Source organism: Moschus berezovskii, chromosome 10 (assembly GCF_049115385.1).
Source record: "Moschus berezovskii isolate FMDL1 chromosome 10, NW_MosBer_1.0, whole genome shotgun sequence".
Classification (NCBI taxonomy): domain Eukaryota; kingdom Metazoa; phylum Chordata; class Mammalia; order Artiodactyla; family Moschidae; genus Moschus; species Moschus berezovskii.
In genome coordinates, this window is record NC_142469.1 from 105,088,523 (window position 1) to 105,106,172 (window position 17,650).

At 40.5% G+C, this 17,650-nt stretch overlaps 1 protein-coding gene across 5 annotated transcripts in view; it reads right to left on the reverse strand.

Annotated features, from left to right (window-relative positions):
* Nucleotides 1-17,650, reverse strand: part of PRKN (parkin RBR E3 ubiquitin protein ligase) — a 1,261,621-nt gene that overhangs the window by 1,074,128 nt on the left and 169,843 nt on the right. For 4 of the 5 annotated variants that reach the window (XM_088840889.1, XM_055433926.2, XM_055433924.2 and 1 more), the window contains exon 2: nt 8,924-9,107. The exons of the other annotated variant lie outside the window; for it this stretch is intronic. In XM_088840889.1, coding sequence (XP_088697015.1) covers nt 8,924-8,954 — 31 coding nt within the window. In that variant the 5' untranslated portion in view covers nt 8,955-9,107. The remainder of the gene's footprint in view (nt 1-8,923; nt 9,108-17,650) is intronic. 5 annotated transcript variants of the gene reach the window in all.

Below are 17,650 nucleotides of genomic sequence, written 5' to 3' on the forward strand. Positions count from 1 at the left end.
ACCAAGCAAAACTGAAAGAGTGAGATGGACCAACAAAGGTGAATTCTTCTGAACAACGAGAAAATTTTCTATATTAAATGAAAAAGAAAAAAGAAAAGCAATGAATACTATATTTAGGAAGCTTTGACAGTTTAATTTTGCTTCTAATAGTCTGGGAGAACTCCAAAACCTCTTAAATTTCCCAAGACATAATAATATAGTACTTGTAAAATTTGAAGAAATATAGTTAGGAAAAAAAGTCTAAGTATTGATAAAGCAAATTATTAACTTCAGTGTGAAGAGAAAACAACAGTCTTTGGAGTAAACTGGTTATAGACCAAACTATAGGTTGCAGTCATCCAAAAATTTTTAATAATTTAATTTTTAACTTTAATCCATTTTCTCCTAGCAGCATTTCTAATTTTAAGTTTTCAGTTTTTTTGCTCTTTTCTCTTATGGACTTATTAAATAAGCAAACCCACAAACTGTAAGCCTTGACTTTAGGGGATAAATGAAGATAAGGAGCTCGGCTTTCTGTACTCAGAAAACACCTAGTCCCATGAAATGGCACTGCTTTCTAAGAGTCTGGGTCCGTGTGACTGTCAAGAAGGGTCCTCAGGAGGGGAGGTCCAGGGATACCTGGGACTGGGTAGATACACCACTTGATACCACATGTTCCCACAGGAATTTACGGTGGAAGCTTGACCCTTCGGAAGCTGCCTCTCTGCACTAAAGAGGTTGAGCACTATGGCAGAAACTAGCCTTCCCTGCCAGTGACCGATTCCCCTCTATCTGCTCTGCCTGATCCTCTGTCCTTGTAGGCTCTCGACATCTAACTTCTGTGTCCAGTAATCAGGCTTTGACTTGTGGTCCCTTTAACCCTCTGTAAGGTTTCAACCTCTGCAGCCCGGCCAGGTGTCAGCCTGCCCCACTAGCCCGGCTCCCAGCGCCTCTTGCTTCCTGCTCTGAGAGCGCCTGGCTGTGGCCCCAGCCGCGGCGGCGCCCCTCGTCTGCACGCCCATGCAAAGATAAGGTCCCGTCCATCTCCACTGGACAGAACAGGGGTCTTTTACCTCGGATTCAACCCAACTCCAACGTCAGTATTCAAGGTTCTATTATTTGAAATTATCACTTACTGGAATACTCTTCACTCATATTCAGTGAATTGCCATTTATTTGGTACCTACCACATACTGGGAATTCCAACCAGAGTTGAAGACAGTGGTCAGATAAACACGGATCCTCAAAGACTAAGGGACTTTAAATCTGAAAAGTGAGCCACAAATGTAAATAAGCAGATAAGAGAAAATGTAGTGGAGACACTTATGAGATTACAGTGGAGGGAGGAGTCAGTTCCTTCTGAGTGGGCGGGGTGAGACGGGAGAGGTGCCGAAAGATCTCAAGTGTCTTTACAGATAGAGCTATCCTAAGTGCTAGGGACACTGCTGGTTCCCAGGGAGCTTTAACGTCTGATGAGCAGGCTGTAGCCCAAAGCAATTAAACCAGAATCTCTGGAGGTAGAATCCAGGCATTAATATATATTTTTAAGTTCCCCCCCAAAAATTACGATGTGCGGAAGAGTCTGACAAGCAGTGAACAAGATCATTGTTTCCTTGAGAAGATAATCTCACACTAATTTTAACTCTAGACACAGCACAGTGTTCACTGTAGATTCTTAATATATATTCAGCAGTTGAATAGACAATTGAATGAAAGAATAATTTTACTAAACTAAAAGACACAAAGCAGTATTTCATATTATCTGAATGATTGTTTATACCATATTTCAGATAGTATATTAACCAATAATGCTATAAAATAAGAAACTGTATTTATGAATAGATATGTATATCAGAAAAAATCATAATAGCTAAATCTTGCCATATTCCTACGCTGATATTTTGAACAGAGATATTTATTAGATGTTGTAAATGCATATAAACTGAGTTAATGCACAGTTGTATAAACTTCCTGTTTTTTAAAACATATTTTCATATGCCTAGAGCCTCAAATGCAGTCTCAATGGAATGAACTATCCATTATCTTGAGAACATGGATCAATGCTACTTTCATGGTGAGCTAATCAGTCAGGCTTACTAGATAAACCTTTCTAGAATTTTCATTAAAAGATATAGAAAGTAAAACTTTAATATTAACATGGGCATTTATTATTGTGTGCATATACATATATGTAGAGAAATTTATATACACGCATATGCCTACATATACCTTACTGCAGATTACTTAGAATTATTTCACAATAGCTTAACAAATTTAAATAATAAGAAATGTAATGATTCTCTCTTTAATAGCAGCTGCAGCATTTAGTGGCCTCCCAGATGGCACAAGTGGTAAAGAACCTGCCTGCCAATGCAGGAGATATAAGAGAGGCAGTTTCAATCCCTGGGTCGGGAAGATCCGCTGGAGAAGGGAATAGTGACCCACTCCAGTATTCTTGCCTGGTGAATCCCATGGACAGAAAAGCCTCTTGGGCTACAGTCCACGGGGTCCCAAAGAGTTGGACAGGGCTGAAGTGACTTAGTATGCATGGACACACTACATTTAGTTTGAGTTTTTGTTCTAACTTTAAACTCACTATTAAAGTTAAGTACTTGAGAAAACACACCTACATAATTTGAATAATTCATAATAGTTCATTACAAGCAAAGAGCTTGTAAATGATACCTGTCACTTTAAATTTATAATACATACACAGTAGTTCCTTAATAAATTATTACTACTCATGTTAATTCACATTTTAAATTCTGCCTTCAAAATATGGGCCTTTAGCTACTAAATGTTGAAAACCGCCTGGGAATAAGAGACATTTCCAATAAAGAAACTTTCATGGTTCTAGGCCAATTATTACCATTAGTCTTCCTGAGGGGCTCCTGTATATATTTATTTTTGGTTTTGTGTAGCTAGAATGGGCACCCTCCAACTTGGTATAAATTCTTTTCACACCAACTTTCCTCATCTTTCCTGATACGTACTTTTCCTCTTCTCATGGATGCTTAGATGAAGTGATAACAGATACTGAGAATATATAAACATCATACTTGGGTAAGAAGAAGAGTTCACATGTTTTATGTTGTTCTTTCCTGCCACCTGATATACAAAAGAAATCTTCATATATCAAATATATTACACTTCTGTGAAGCAATAAAACAACAAAGACATCATACTACACTCAATCATGTTAAAAGTTATGGCTGAGTACAGAAGGACATATTTTTGGAGTTACAAACTAATTGAAGGAAGCCACTGATCATTTACCTTCCCGAGAAGAATTCAAATTTTTCTAAGATACCTATACTGTAAATTCTATTTTATCAGCTGATGTTTTAATATAAGTAAGAACCAGTTTATGGAAAGCAATTATCCTTCAATTAAAAATAAATAAATGAAAAAAGAACCAATTTCATTAAAAATAATAGCAGTTATCAAAACTGAAGGAGCATATTAGTACCTATAACCTCCAAATTAATTTCAGATACAGGACTGAAATTCAGAGAGGCCAAAGGTGACTTGACCTATGGTGGTATGGCCCCTTGAAGGACAGATCTTTCTGCTGTGTTTGTTTGTACCATCTCGGATCTCCCTCTCACCTCCTCTCTGTCCACACTTCCTGGGATTTCTCTCCTACATGCTGGGACTCCTTCAGTCACTTATAATCATTCAACCTATTTAATCCATTATCAATATACAACTAGCTTCTCAGTAACTACTTCATCTCTTGTCAACTATTACTTTAAACTACTGCATTTAAAAACTGTTCAGACACAAAGAAGTGATAGAGCATATTGTCTTAAAATTGCTATGTTCCCTGATTAAAATTTACTGTATTTTTGCTGCTATGTTCCCTGATTAAAATTTATTGTATTTTTCCTTCTCTGTACAAACTTGTTCTTTAATGCACTATTTCTAGTAAATTACTTACTCAATTTTGTCATTCAAATTTTTAAATGGAGAGAAAATGTCTAAGGCTCTTAATAAAAAAGGAAGATTAAGAGTGTCAGAATTAGTCTGATCCAATGACTTTAGCTAAGCAAATCTTTTTAAAACAGCTCAAACAGTATGAGCATTTTACAAATGAGCTTTAAACATCCTTAATCTAAATTGCTCTTAACTTCTGAATACCTAGCAAACTACAATTTGCAGCGTGAATATAAACATTCACGCCAGACTAATACAGAAAAATCTAGGACAAATCCATGATTAATCATTTTTTTCCAGTTTGTAATATCTAGCTCTGTTTAAGAAGGGGTTTAATGAATACTACTATGATAATTTAAATAAGAAATTGATTTCATTTTTGCATCATCACTGTCATTTCCATCAGAACCATTCCTATCACTCGCATTTTCTATTCATTACCTCCATTTCTATCTATATTCAATTCACAAAGAAAAACGCACCATTAGATTCATCACATCTTCCAAAACTATAAGCAAGCATACAAAATCCTCTCTTCTCTGCAAAGAATTATCAACATGAGAGGGCAAACTCTAGGTAACAGAGCCAGGGATGTATGGCTGAAATCTATCCTTGTAAATTATACCTACACTTAAATTTAACTGTCTGAAAACTAAAGACTTGTAAACTAGAGGGTGTTTTTCTCTCCTATGGTTCATTCAAACTACTGTGAAAAGGTAAAGGTATATTCTTCAAGATAACATCCAATTTTGTTTTTAGATGAAAGTCCCAAGAACGGAAAAATCCAATGCATATTGCAACAGATTTATTTATGGTGACAAGAGAACTGGGATGTTAAAAACTGTAAGAAGAATGAAAGTAGTATCAGTGTGGAATGGGCACTAACCAGGTACATTTCAAAATAAATTCCAGAAAACTAACTCTATTGCTATAGATACATGACCGTGAAGAAGTTACTTCACCTTTCTGTGCCTGAGATAAACATCAGTTGTAAAATGAGCATATTAACAGTATCCATGCTCTGTTCTTCTGAAGATTAAATGGAAAACAAATACGCATGTCAAAGCACTAAAAACACAAAAGTTATGATTACAAAATCTCTTCCAGCTTTAAAATTTGATTTTCAACCTAGTAGTCTAATTGCAAACCTCTACGAATTTGGAGAAGGCAATGGCAACCCACTCCAGTACTCTTGCCTGGAAAATCTCATGGATGGAGGAGCCTGGTGCAGTCCATGGGGTCGCTAAGAGTCAGACATGACTGAGTGACTTCACTTTCATTTTTCACTCTCATGCATTGGAGAATGAAATGGCAACCCACTCCAGTGTTCTTGCCTGGAGAATCCCAGGGACGGGGGAGCCTGGTGGGCTGCCGTCTATGGGGTCACACAGAGTCAGAGGCGACTGAAGCGACTTAGCAGCAGCAGCAGCGTCTACGTATTTTACACGACAACTTACCTAAGTCACCAATATTCTCGTTGAATGTTCAGCGAGAATCCGGAATTCTAGTTTGAATAGAGATTACTGTGACTGCGAGGGGAAAGGTGAAGTGTCCCTGTCATTTAAAAGCGTTTCTTATTTTTTGACTTTAAAATTCCTTCCAACTGTTGATAACTCTGAATTTTGGGGTAGCCAAACTCTTCAAGGGTTAATAGTGACCTGTCATGATAAGAACAGTCTGTGAATTCCATCAATATAATGCCTGGACCTTGGTTTAGAGAAGAGCAATTTACTCCAGGGCATATTCATCAACAATTCCCTTCTCTTGAGCTACTTTCATTTTTATGTGACTTCTTTGCAGAGGCAGAAACGACTGATGCATTGTCTTAGCTGCACACAATTCATTTACAAAGCATCTAGACCAAGGGGCTTAAAGCGCTGGCTTGGCAAGGCTAACTAGTCTGAGGTGAGTTCACCACCTAAAGCAACCACAATCCCCTTTCGATAATACATCCGAAAGCTTCTTTCCAAGTTTTCTGTAGAACAGATTCTCTTTAAGTAGCAGCATAACTGATTTACGAAGGTTTCTGTGTCCTCTACAGAAGTCCCGTGTTTCACACCAACCCAAGGTTATAAAAAGGCTGAAGTCAAGAATATGTGTGATGGACACTGGCCCCTGACTTTTCAACTTGAAATGCCACTTACTTCTTAAAAAAAAAAAAGGGAGGGAAAACGGAGATTAAAAGGAACTGAACTGACTTTTCCTCAAAGAATCCCAGAAGCAGACAGAAGTGCTTTATTTCCTCTCCAATGATGAGATGAGCAAAGTGAGAAAGAAAATGTCAGCTATTCAGAGCAAAGATGAAAACAGTGTCAGAAGATCCGAACCCCAGCCTGGGCTCCACCGGTTACCCTGGCTCAGCACTTCCCTCGCCGTAAGCCACTGGGGAGCAGACTGCCAGAACCACTGGGATCTTTTCCTCAGTTTTGCTCTGTCCCTCTGTGAACAGGAATACTCATGCCATCCTTACCCCGTGGTTCTCTGACTTCACCTCCAGCTACCTTCCCTCTCACTCCAGACACACTGGAGTCTTAAATACAAGGACTTAAGTCCCATACACTACATAGCTGACTTACTGTTTCTGCTTATATTCTTTCTTTCTCACTTGAATGCAAGCTCTGTGAGTCAGAGACTCACAGGTCAGGTTTGTTCACATCTGTATTTTTCTCAGGACTTGGGATAATGTCTGCAATGTCACAGTTGCTTAAAAAATATCTGTGGAATCAGTGGTGACTGAATTTTTCCCATAAGGCTACTGTGACGGTGAAACAAGATATCATACAGTGAATTTACCAAATTATAAAACACGATTCACTATTTTTAATTCCTGTTAACATTCTGTGGAAACAAAATATATTATGGGAGACAATACAAGATAATTAAATAAAAGTAAGTTCATTGGAAGGACTGATGCTAAAGCTGAAACTCCAATACTTTGGCCACCTCATGCGACAAGCTGACTCACTGGAAAAGACTCTGATGCTGGGAGGGATTGGGGGTGGGAGGAGACGGGGACGACAGAGAGTGAGATGGCTGGATGGCATCACCGACTCGATGGACATGAGTTTGAGTGAACTCCGGGAGTTGGTGCTAGACAGGGAGGCCTGGCGTGCTATGATTCATGGGGTTGCAAAGAGTCGGACACGACTAAGCGACTGAACTGAACTGAAGCTGTAAGAAATACAAAATATTTGATTTTATTAGAAGATAAGTTAAAAAATAGTTTTAGAAAACAAGTGAAGGCTTAAACATAAACCAAAAACATAAATACCTGAGGTTTGTGAATTCAACCAGAGCTGTGACCTGTTGAAGTGTTGAAGCACTAAAAATCTGACCTGTGGCCTGATAAAGGATAAGCCAGATTTAGGGGTGGGGGAAGGGCACGGGAGCTGCATAAGAGACTAACAGGTCTGGAGACAGGAGGAAAATAAGGCAAGAGAAAGCTGTGGAGAATTAAGTACCACTCGGCAAACACACTTACAGAAGATTAGATTTTTAGATGCTGTTGACTTGGGCAATAAAAAGTACATCAAAGTGTACCCTGTTGATGAATGGCACATAACTAATAATTCCTAGGTTAGCCCTTGCGGGCCCATTGAAAGATTGGTCATTCCCTAAGTATGACACGATGAAATGAAACTGAGCTGTAGACCACATCAAGTCTAGTCCCAGGGGGAATAACCTGGTCTAGGCTGGAGTTTTTCCCAGGAAGAGATCAAAACAAACAAATAAAAAGTTAAACCCCCAAACCTAGATTAAAAAACAAACAAAAAATCACACTACACAGCAAAGTTCCTATTTGCATATATTAGAGACACGCTTCTCTGTTTAGTACCGGGGCAGGGGCAGGACGACGGATGGACAGACATGAGTGGCATATGTGTACTCAGGGTGGGGGGTTCTCCCTGGGAACTTCAGCTTTGATTCAAAGGGCACAGGTTCCAGCAACACTAAACTAAAATGGGATAAAATACAGCTGAGTATTCCACAGCTGAGGAAGACTGTCCTGCCAGATGTGTGGTTATAGTAAGTATAAAATGATGCTAACTACACATTTTAAATCTTTATAGAATGTACTTCGGGTAGGTGTGCAAAAACATTTAAACATACAGGACAATTGAAAAGAAGTAGATGAAGTGATTTTCTTTTCACAAAGAATTATAAAAGTGGCATAAAATTTATCAAACTGAAAATTATATTGGGATATAAATTTGCATTTTTTGGTAAATAAGATGAATAAGATTTATAAAAATAGAACTTTCAGCATATAGTTCTTTTCATTAAAACCAGTTCTAAGATAAGTGACTCACTAAAATACTTGAGCTACCTGTACATGTAAAATCAGTCCCCTGATGGGAATCACTTAAAACTGATCAAACAAAGAACTCATCTGCAATCACCTTATAAAAACTAAATTTAACACACTACCAAGCTGTTTGTATATGTAGACATAGCCTATATGTGTTTGAATTTTTAAAAGGAGAGAGAAGGAATGATGGGAGAAAGCAACATAACCCTCATGTCAAGCATATACACATGCACTTGTCTGAGTCTCACAGCGACCCCGGGAAGTAGAATTAGCACGTTTCAGGAGAGCTAAGTGGCCTGCCCAAGGCAGGATAACAAGCAGCAACGGCTGATCAGCTGGGTCCAAACTGACACCCCTTCCAAGACACAAAGGCATGGCCCAAAGAGACAGGCTGGTCATCATAAACAAATGAACAGATTTAGTATTTGATCCAAACAGGAAAGGCAGGAAGGACTTAGGGCAAATTATAAAAAAGAAAAGCAAAGATCAGGAAGAAAGAAAATAAAATTCATAATTTACAGAAAATAGTGGTTAGATCCTACTTGGGCCCAGATGTAGTCAGGTTAGTAAATTCTATTCTCATAATATTTTAACTTCTCCTAGGAGGGTAGTGCGGTATTTTAAAGCGTAAATTCAAAGTATTATGCAAACAACAGCAAATGACACAGAAATGATAAAGTTTGGTGGCCAAGACATTACCTTTTAAGGTTTCCGTGCACAGAGGCAACATTGAAAGGGAACAAGACTCCTGGAAGAGAGCAGCACCACTGCACCAGCTGCTTCAGTTACCGACTTACACCGGCCATCCTCACGCCAGCTCGACGGAAAGGAGATCAGCAGTTGGGAATGAATATATAGGCATACCACTTTGCTCAGTAGCCACCTTATTTGTGAAGGAAATAAAAATGTATGAATATATCACATTCTTTTTTTCTCCTCCACACTCTCCAAATCACACCCTGAGAAGCACAACACTGACATTACAAGGCAGAAGTGTAAAGAGAGTATACTGCAATAGTTTCCGACTTTCAGTCAACCTGTAAGTTTCTTAAAATGTGCAGAATGATGGCCCAAACACTAAAACAGACAATAAGAGATCAGTCTGCTGTAAAATGGTAGTGGAGTGAGTTGAAGAGATCCCTTGGTTTGCCTTTGCTGAGTAAGAGCTGGGTGAAATTCCCTGTGGGCAGCTGGACACTCATGTCAGCCTCAGAAGACACTCCTAGGCTAGCTTCAGGGAACCACAGCCCACTAAAATTATTACAACACAGGCCTCCAAAAGCAGTGTGACCTTGGAAAAGGAAAAGAATATGGAGTGAGAAGTTCCAGGCTAAAGTCTTGGACCCAGCACAGAGCTGCCGTGCCTGCAGGTGAGTATTTAAGTATCCACTCTCAGTTCCTTACCTGTGAAATGAAGAAAATACTGTCTTCACCTATTACTTAGGGTTGCTGGGAGTATGCAGTGAAAAACACATTAGAAAGGGTCTTGGGAATTTTAATGTGTGCATCAACAATTGGTAGTAGTATTTCTAACAGAGTATAATGTCTATATTCAAAGCACAAAGATATTCTTAAATTGAAAGAAAAATGACTGAGTGGAAAAGTAACAGTGTTATGAGAAGTTACAAGTATACGGTAACAAAAGAATACACAAAAGGACATTTAAAAAAGCTTTAAGGCTATTGACTTTCTGTCCAGCCACTAAAATTTTGCTGGAAAAAATAAACATATATCCTCTTTACTTTTTTGACCATATTGTTCTAAAACTTTTTAAGACCCAGTCAACAATTGGTTCCCTACATCAACCACATCTCCACTTTGGCCTACAGCATATTTTCCCCTTGTTTACCCAAACTGGAGCTATTACCCTGATGTGTAATTTTGTTGAGTTCTGTCACCCCAACTTCTCTCTTTTTCCAGATAATACAACAGCTGCAATCCCTAACTGAACCTTTATAACACAAAGCCAAGTACATCTTTAGAATCACAAAAGCTGTTTTCATAGACATATAAAAACAGCAACCTAGCTTTCCACAAACGTCTTTACTGATTGGTGACAACATGCAACTGTGACGCAGGCATCCAACAGTACATGCCTGTCCTCTCCCAGGGCTGAACTGGCGAAAGGACCCTGGGCACACACTGCGTAACACATCCCACGTGCACGCCCTTCCACGGGCTGACAGGTGTGGGCGTATCTTTGCTCCATCCCCTTGCAGTTAAGAATCCCTAGGGTAGCATCTTCTGCGTGCTCCAGTTTGATATTTCTAACTCCGCCTTTACGACTTCTGACCTAAGGTTGACTGGACTGTGATCTCCTCAAAGGCATGACTTTTTCTGTGTCCCTGTGCCTACTCTCGGAGAAGACAATGGCAAGCCACTCCAGTACTATTGCCTAGAAAATCCCATGGATGGAGGAGCCTGGTAGGCTGCAGTCTGTGGGGTCGCTAAGGGCCGGACACGACTGAGCGACTTCACTTTCACTTTTCACTTTCACACATTGGAGAAGGAAATGGCAACCCACTCCAGTGTTCTTGCCTGGAGAATCCCAGGGAGGGGGGAGCCTGGTGGGCTTCTGTCTATGGGGTCACACAGAGTCGGACACGACTGAAGTGACTTAGCAGCAGCAGCAGCAGCAATGCCTACTCTGGTAGGCACTGGGCTTTCTTCTGATGTTCAGTGAAATAGTTTGGCCTGAGTTAACAAGAGATGTAAACAACGTGTGATAAAAGATACTTTCTCTTTCACACAAAAGGCCAGGATAAATCTAGATTGAGAATAACACCTGGTTTTAACAAACATTTCCTATCTGTATCAGAATTGAATCTCACTATGGCATTCTGTACACAGAACAAAGGAAACCACTATACCTGTCTACACAGACATAACTGAAAAAACTCTGTGTCTCTCTACCTGGAGGAACCTGTATTCTCAGTAGCCAGCATTCTGTATCTTTGCCAGAAGCTAGAATTGGAAGCCATCATTTCAAGTCTCCTTTAATAAAGCAGAAAAGCAATAATGTCTTGGCAATGTCAGTTCCCAAACACTGACAACCTCAACTACATCCTCTGGCCCTGGGTGCTTATTAAAGCTGCACTGATGCACTTCACATTTATAATGCTGCTATAATATGGGAACAAACTCATGGCTTTCCAATATTCACATTAGCTTGCCAATTCCAACTTGATGCTACTGTAAACAATAGTAAAGATCAAAGGCAGTCTCCCAAGATGGGACACTCAAGCTCTGCCCACTTACAATACTATTGCTCTCTGGAACTATCAATTTTAAAGTAAATATATTTTACAACTCATTTGTCCGTTCATTCATTCATGCATTCAACAAATAAGCACTGGTCAACGATGGACACTGATGCTGGGAGGGATTGGGGGCAGGAGGAGACGGGGACGACAGAGAATGAGATGGCTGGATGGCATCACCGACTCGATGGACATGAGTTTGAGTGAACTCTGGGAGTTGGTGATGGACAGGGAGGCCTGGCGTGCTGTGGTTCATGGGGTTGCGGAGAGTCGGACACGACTGAGCGACTGGACTGAATTGAACTGAAAACCCTTAGGAAGAGGTGATGTGATATGATGGAAAGAGACTCAATCAAAACATATTGGGTTTAAATCTTGGCTTTACACTTTACTAGTTTAATGATCGCCCACAAAATATCAATACTTTGTCTCCCTGAGTACCCATTTCCTCTCTTGTAAAAAGGGATCTGGAGGATGAATAATAAGACATTTTATCTAAAGTACTTGGCAGCACATGGAACAGTTGTTTTTGTTTGCTTTCTCTTTCCTTGCTGGGCTTCCATTGAGGTTCAACTGGTAAAGAATCTGCCTGTGATGCAGGAGACCTGGGTTCGATCCCTGGGTTGGGAAGATCCCCTGGAGAAAGGAAAGGCTACCCACTCCAGTATTCTGGCCTGGATGATTTCATGGACTGTATAGTCCATGGGGTTTGCAAAGAGTTGGACACAAATAAGCAACTTTCACCTCACTTCACTTCATTTCTAGACTGTGGGTATAGAAAGATGAATAAAACATGTTTCTGTCATTTAATAACGTGAAGCATAGTGGGACATGTGGATACCCATCAACAAACAAATTAATACCCAAGATGAGAGCAAATAAAATTCAAGTGTGAATATAACACTGCTATTACGTAACAGTAACAACTGACAGTGATCTTGACCAAAAGAGCCAAGACAAAGTTACGAGGTAACTTAACCAGATCTGACTTTCAGCGACAAGAAGCTAGAGGTTATATACCATGTTCTCAGATGAATCCACAGCAAAAAATCACTCAGCTTAAAACTGAGTATTTGGGGGGTACAAATCAAAACAGTGAGTTGCCTACTGAACAAAAGGCAAGCTCACCAAGCTCGGTTCTGAAGCTCTAACGTGACTCTTCGCCCATGGGCCACAGCAGCGGCATGTTCTCCTCCGCCGAGGGGACGCTGTCTGTTCTCCATCCACTTCTGTCCGGCCACGCCCGCACACTCTCCCTGCAGGGGCCTCCTCCACCACCTCTCATAACTCCTTCTGCCATAAACTTTCACAAGGCCACTACTTTGAACTTCCAAAGCATGTTGTGCCTCCTTCATGACACTTCTTTTTACAACTTGTCATGCGATATAATAACTTGATATAGTAACATACATAATATGTTAACAATATGTTAAAATATGTTGCAAAATAATAACATGCAAGGCAATAACTTGCCTTGCGATATAATCACTTGATTACAAGTTTTATCTTCTTCATTAGATTGCACACTCCTTGAAGTTTATTTGATTTTATTTTTTTCAGGGAGTAGTTAGTCGATATACATGACTGAAAGTATTTTAAAATTTAAAAAGAAAGTAATTAAATCAGCCAAGGAAAATTTAGCCTATGGTTCTAAGCATACACATTTACTAAACAGACACGGCCTTCAGCCTTGGACAACTGGCCCTCAAGTCACCCTTCTCCATCTCAATCGTCTGGGGCACAGGTCTCCACCAGACCTCTTCCTTGTGCTACCGGAAGCGCCCAGCAGAGAGCAGGTGGAGCCTGGCCAGGTAAGCGGCCTCTGGAAGGGACTGTCTTGCACTGTTTTTCAGTCTCCCAGCTGAAAGGGAGAGAACGCTCCTGCCAGGTACGAGCTGACAGCCCGAGCTTTAAACTCTGACTTGACCTGAAGACTTTCTCCCATGACCTTCTTCATGCATTCGGCTAAAAAGTCAGCAAGGAAGCCTCTATACTTAAGGACACTGCTTGTGCAATTACGGCCTCTCTTCCCCAGGTCTAACCGTCACAGCAGGTGATGGGGCAAAGGAAAGTTCTGGGTTTCTGCGGTAACACCAGTGCTACCCAGAGCCAGCCATGTGCACGTTCCCCAAGTTACCAAAGCTCAGCCTTTCTACAGCCTGAGAAAAACAGCTGGACTAGAAGCCCCAGCGGGTCAGCGGGTCCCTTCAGGGCTCGGTCTCCCCACTGCCCGTGGCATCTGCCTTGAAAAACGGCTCTGACTTGGTGCTTCCGGCAACTCTTCCCTCCTGACGACTCAGTTCCTAAGCTATGTTCCACACTTAACAGTTTGATCAATGCCTTCCACACCGTATGCACACATGAAAACACATATATAATGCCCTTGTGCAAGAAAGTATACCTCTCTGAATATTCAGCTGCTATATAGACAAACACTAAACAGATACATCTTTATACATATATATACACATATAAATATATACATGCATATATTTATAAATATAGGGGCTTCCCAGGTGGCTGAGTGGTAAGGAATTCATCTGCCAGTGCAGGAGATGCAGGAGACGTGGGTTTGATCCCTGCGTCTAGAACATCCCCTGAAGAAGGGCATGGCAACCCACTCCAGTACTCTTGCCTGGAGAACGCCATGGACAGAGGAGCCTGGTGGGCTGCTGTCCCTGGGGTCACAGAGAGTCGGGCACGACTGAGCGACTAAACACAGCACAGCACACACCATCCGTTTCAGTTTACCTCCAGTTCCACACTTCCCAAATGCCTACTGAGCGTGTGATCTGAAGTCTCTAATACCTCACTCACTACACCCCAAAATTTCCTATGAAAGTAAACACATATTCTCATATCCAGCAACTGAACTGAACTGAACTGAATACTATTTATAGAAAATACATACATAATAGGTGAAATACCTATGTAACAGCTGAAGGAACAAATCATCGAGTATCATTGTGCGGTATACTTCAGGGCTTGCTTTACTTTCTTGGTAATGTCTACATTTAAAGATGTTCTTCATAAAATATATCTCTTACAAATACCTAATGAGTGGCTACTACAGTATTCTTTTGGTACTGCTGTAAATATTGTCATCTTTACAAATTAATATAGCTCTTTGGAAATAATGCATTGAGTAACAGCAAATTATAATCTCAAAAATCAAAACCAGAAATATCTAAATACCTAGGGCAAATGCAACTTAAAAACAGTCACCATACAACAAAACGAAAATCAAATGTCTTAAGGAAATAGTTGCCGAAAGTGTGGTGTTCGAGATGGTATAAAAAATGCATCCAGTAGTAAGTCTGTGGTTTTGTATTTTATTATAGCTAAAGATACTGAGGGCTTCCCTGGTGGCTCAGAGTTTAAAGCGTCTGCCTCCAATGCGGGAGACAAGGGTTCGATCCCTGGGTCGGGAAGATCCCCTGGAGAAGGAAATGGTAACCCACTCCAGTATTCTTGCCTGGAGAATCCCATGGACGGAGAAGCCTGGTAGGCTACAGTCCATGGGGTCGCAAAGAGTAGGACACGACTGAGCGACTGAACAGAACGGAACGGAAAGATACTGAATCTAGAGAAAAAGTAAGAAGTAATCACAGTGTGTGGGAAGTTTCCTATTTAACTTGAGATCAGCTGACCTACGGAGTATGGACATGGCTGTCCTGCTGCTGCTGCTGCTAAGTCACTTCAGTCGTGTCAGACTCTGTGTGACCCCATAGACGGAAGCCCACCAGGCTCCCCCGTCCCTGGGATTCTCCAGGCAAGAACACTGGAGTGGGTTGCCATTTCCTTCTCCAATGTGTGCAAGTGAAAAGAGAAAGTGAAGTAGCGACCCCATGGACTGCAGCCTACCAGGCTCCTCCATCCATGGGATTTTCCAGGCGAGAGTACTGGAGTGGCTTGCCATTGCCTTCTCCAATGGCTTTCCTAGAAAGAGGTTAAACATCAACAACAACAAAACCTATGCTGGATTTCAATAAGAGTGTCCTCAGAGTGAAGGAACTTTAGAACCACATGAAGCCCTCGCTGTTTTTATCCACTTTCCTCCGCCAGAGAGCGAGCACATTAAGAAGACAGACCTGGTACTGCAGTGCACATGCTCAGTAGCATGGGTGTTATTCCTGATAAAAAGCACATGACAAGGATTCTAAAATAGGGCTTGTCCTGTCAGTCAAATCAGAGGCAGGCTATCGTCTCCAAGTGATTACTTTCTGGGCTATAGCGTGGCGGATTTCCAGGTCAATTACAGTGGGGCTGGGAAGGAAATATGAAGATAGATCGGCATAATTCTAAACAGGAGCTTCAGTAAAATAGAAGCCTAGGGACATATTAACACAATGTCCAATTACTTAAAAGTGTGGCTTTGACCAGAGCTGAAAATGTATTTATATTGAATCTTTCTATAGGTAAGGAACTTTTTTGTTAACAAGAATGGACCTACAGGTAATTTTTTACAATAACGTTTATAAATTTCTGTACAAAAACATTTCTCACAGGAAAAAAAACAGGATTCCTTCACTCTCTTTTCATCTAGAAAATCACCCATATGGGTAAATTAATATTTGGGAAAACTAGCCAATGATATTTCATATGGGTCAATTATCCTTCTATTTTCATTCCTAAAACTGATTTAGGTTTTAAATTCCCCTAGTCCATTCTCCACTTTCCACTGCGCCAACTGCTTCACTGTGTAATGGTGAAAATATTAAAGAGACCAGCAGCATCAATTTAAGGATTTGTCTCACAGAATACCTACAAACAGGGCACATTTCCTTTGTTTCAGATACAAATCCTAAAAGGCTCATGGAATGCATGGAACATTGGACTTGCCCCCCAAAATGCAGACTACTTGAATCACAGCTTAATTGCTTGTGCACTAGACTCCCACATTCCAACAGTAAAAGAAGAAAAACCCTGTCAACATTTATGTGAAGAAAGTGCTGGGTTGCTGACACTGAATTTTGCAGCTCTGCTATTTTTAATAGTGATTAATAAGCTCTCACATTAAATAATGGAAGATTATAAGGGAAACACACAAAAAGATGTACATTAAAACCAAAACAAAAGAAATACTATCATAGTTTGCTACCTAGCTAAAGACATAATTCTCCAAGGGGCGGGCGGAGGGGTGGGGGTTGTGGAGAAATTACATAATTCTAGGATAGTCTCCGCCGTCCCTGGGATTCTCCAGGTAAGAACACTGGAGTGGGTTGCCATTTCCTTCTCCAATGTGTGAAAGTGAAAAGTGAAAGTGAAGTCGCTCAGTCGTGTCCGACCCCTAGCCATTGCCTTCTCCAAGGATAGCATCAGTGTTTACTAAAACTTCAATAATACAGGTCAGTAGGATATAATCCTGGAAAAGTTGCCAAAGCTGAAACAACAGAAGTCAAATCCAGTCTCCCCAGTTAATGTTACGATAGCAAATTTTTATCTGATAGCTAATAATTGTGGAAATGAAAATAAACATAGTATTTTATCCAAGTATTCTTTATACAAGTGAAAAGGTACATGCATGCATGCTCAGCCATGTCTGATTCTTTGGGACTCTTTAGACTATAGCCCACCAGGCTCCTCTGTCCATGGGTTTTCCAGGAAAGAACACTAGAGTGGTTTGCCATTTCCTTCTCCAGGGGATCTTCCCAACCCAAGCATACAACCCGTATCCCCTGTGTCTCTTGCGTTGCAGGTAGATTCTTTACTCACTGAGCCATCAGGGAAGCCCCAAGAAGGTGCATAAGAATCTATTAATGACAAAAGTCAATTAGTGAGTGTCTTAATAACAAATCATATACTACATTGCACACAGAAGATAGAATCTATAACATTAAAAATAGACAAAAGATTTTAGAAATTTTCAGCGTAACTGTCTGGAGATCTGTTATATGTCACTCAAACTATCTAAAAAGCAATCTCTGGAGTTGTTGTGTCTCTGTGTCTAAATTTCTCACCTTTTTATACCTGTCATAATGGTTGTTAATTATAACTGGGAAGCATAGGGTTAGAATCAAAAGAAATTTTCAGAATCCTCTGATGATCCCCTGCAGGATGGAGGATTCTCTTCTCTGCTTCTCCACTTGTATTTTTCAAATAGTAAGGACCTCCTGGGTGCCAGACCTTGGCTGATCTTGGCTTTGGCCGATAGACAATAAACAAA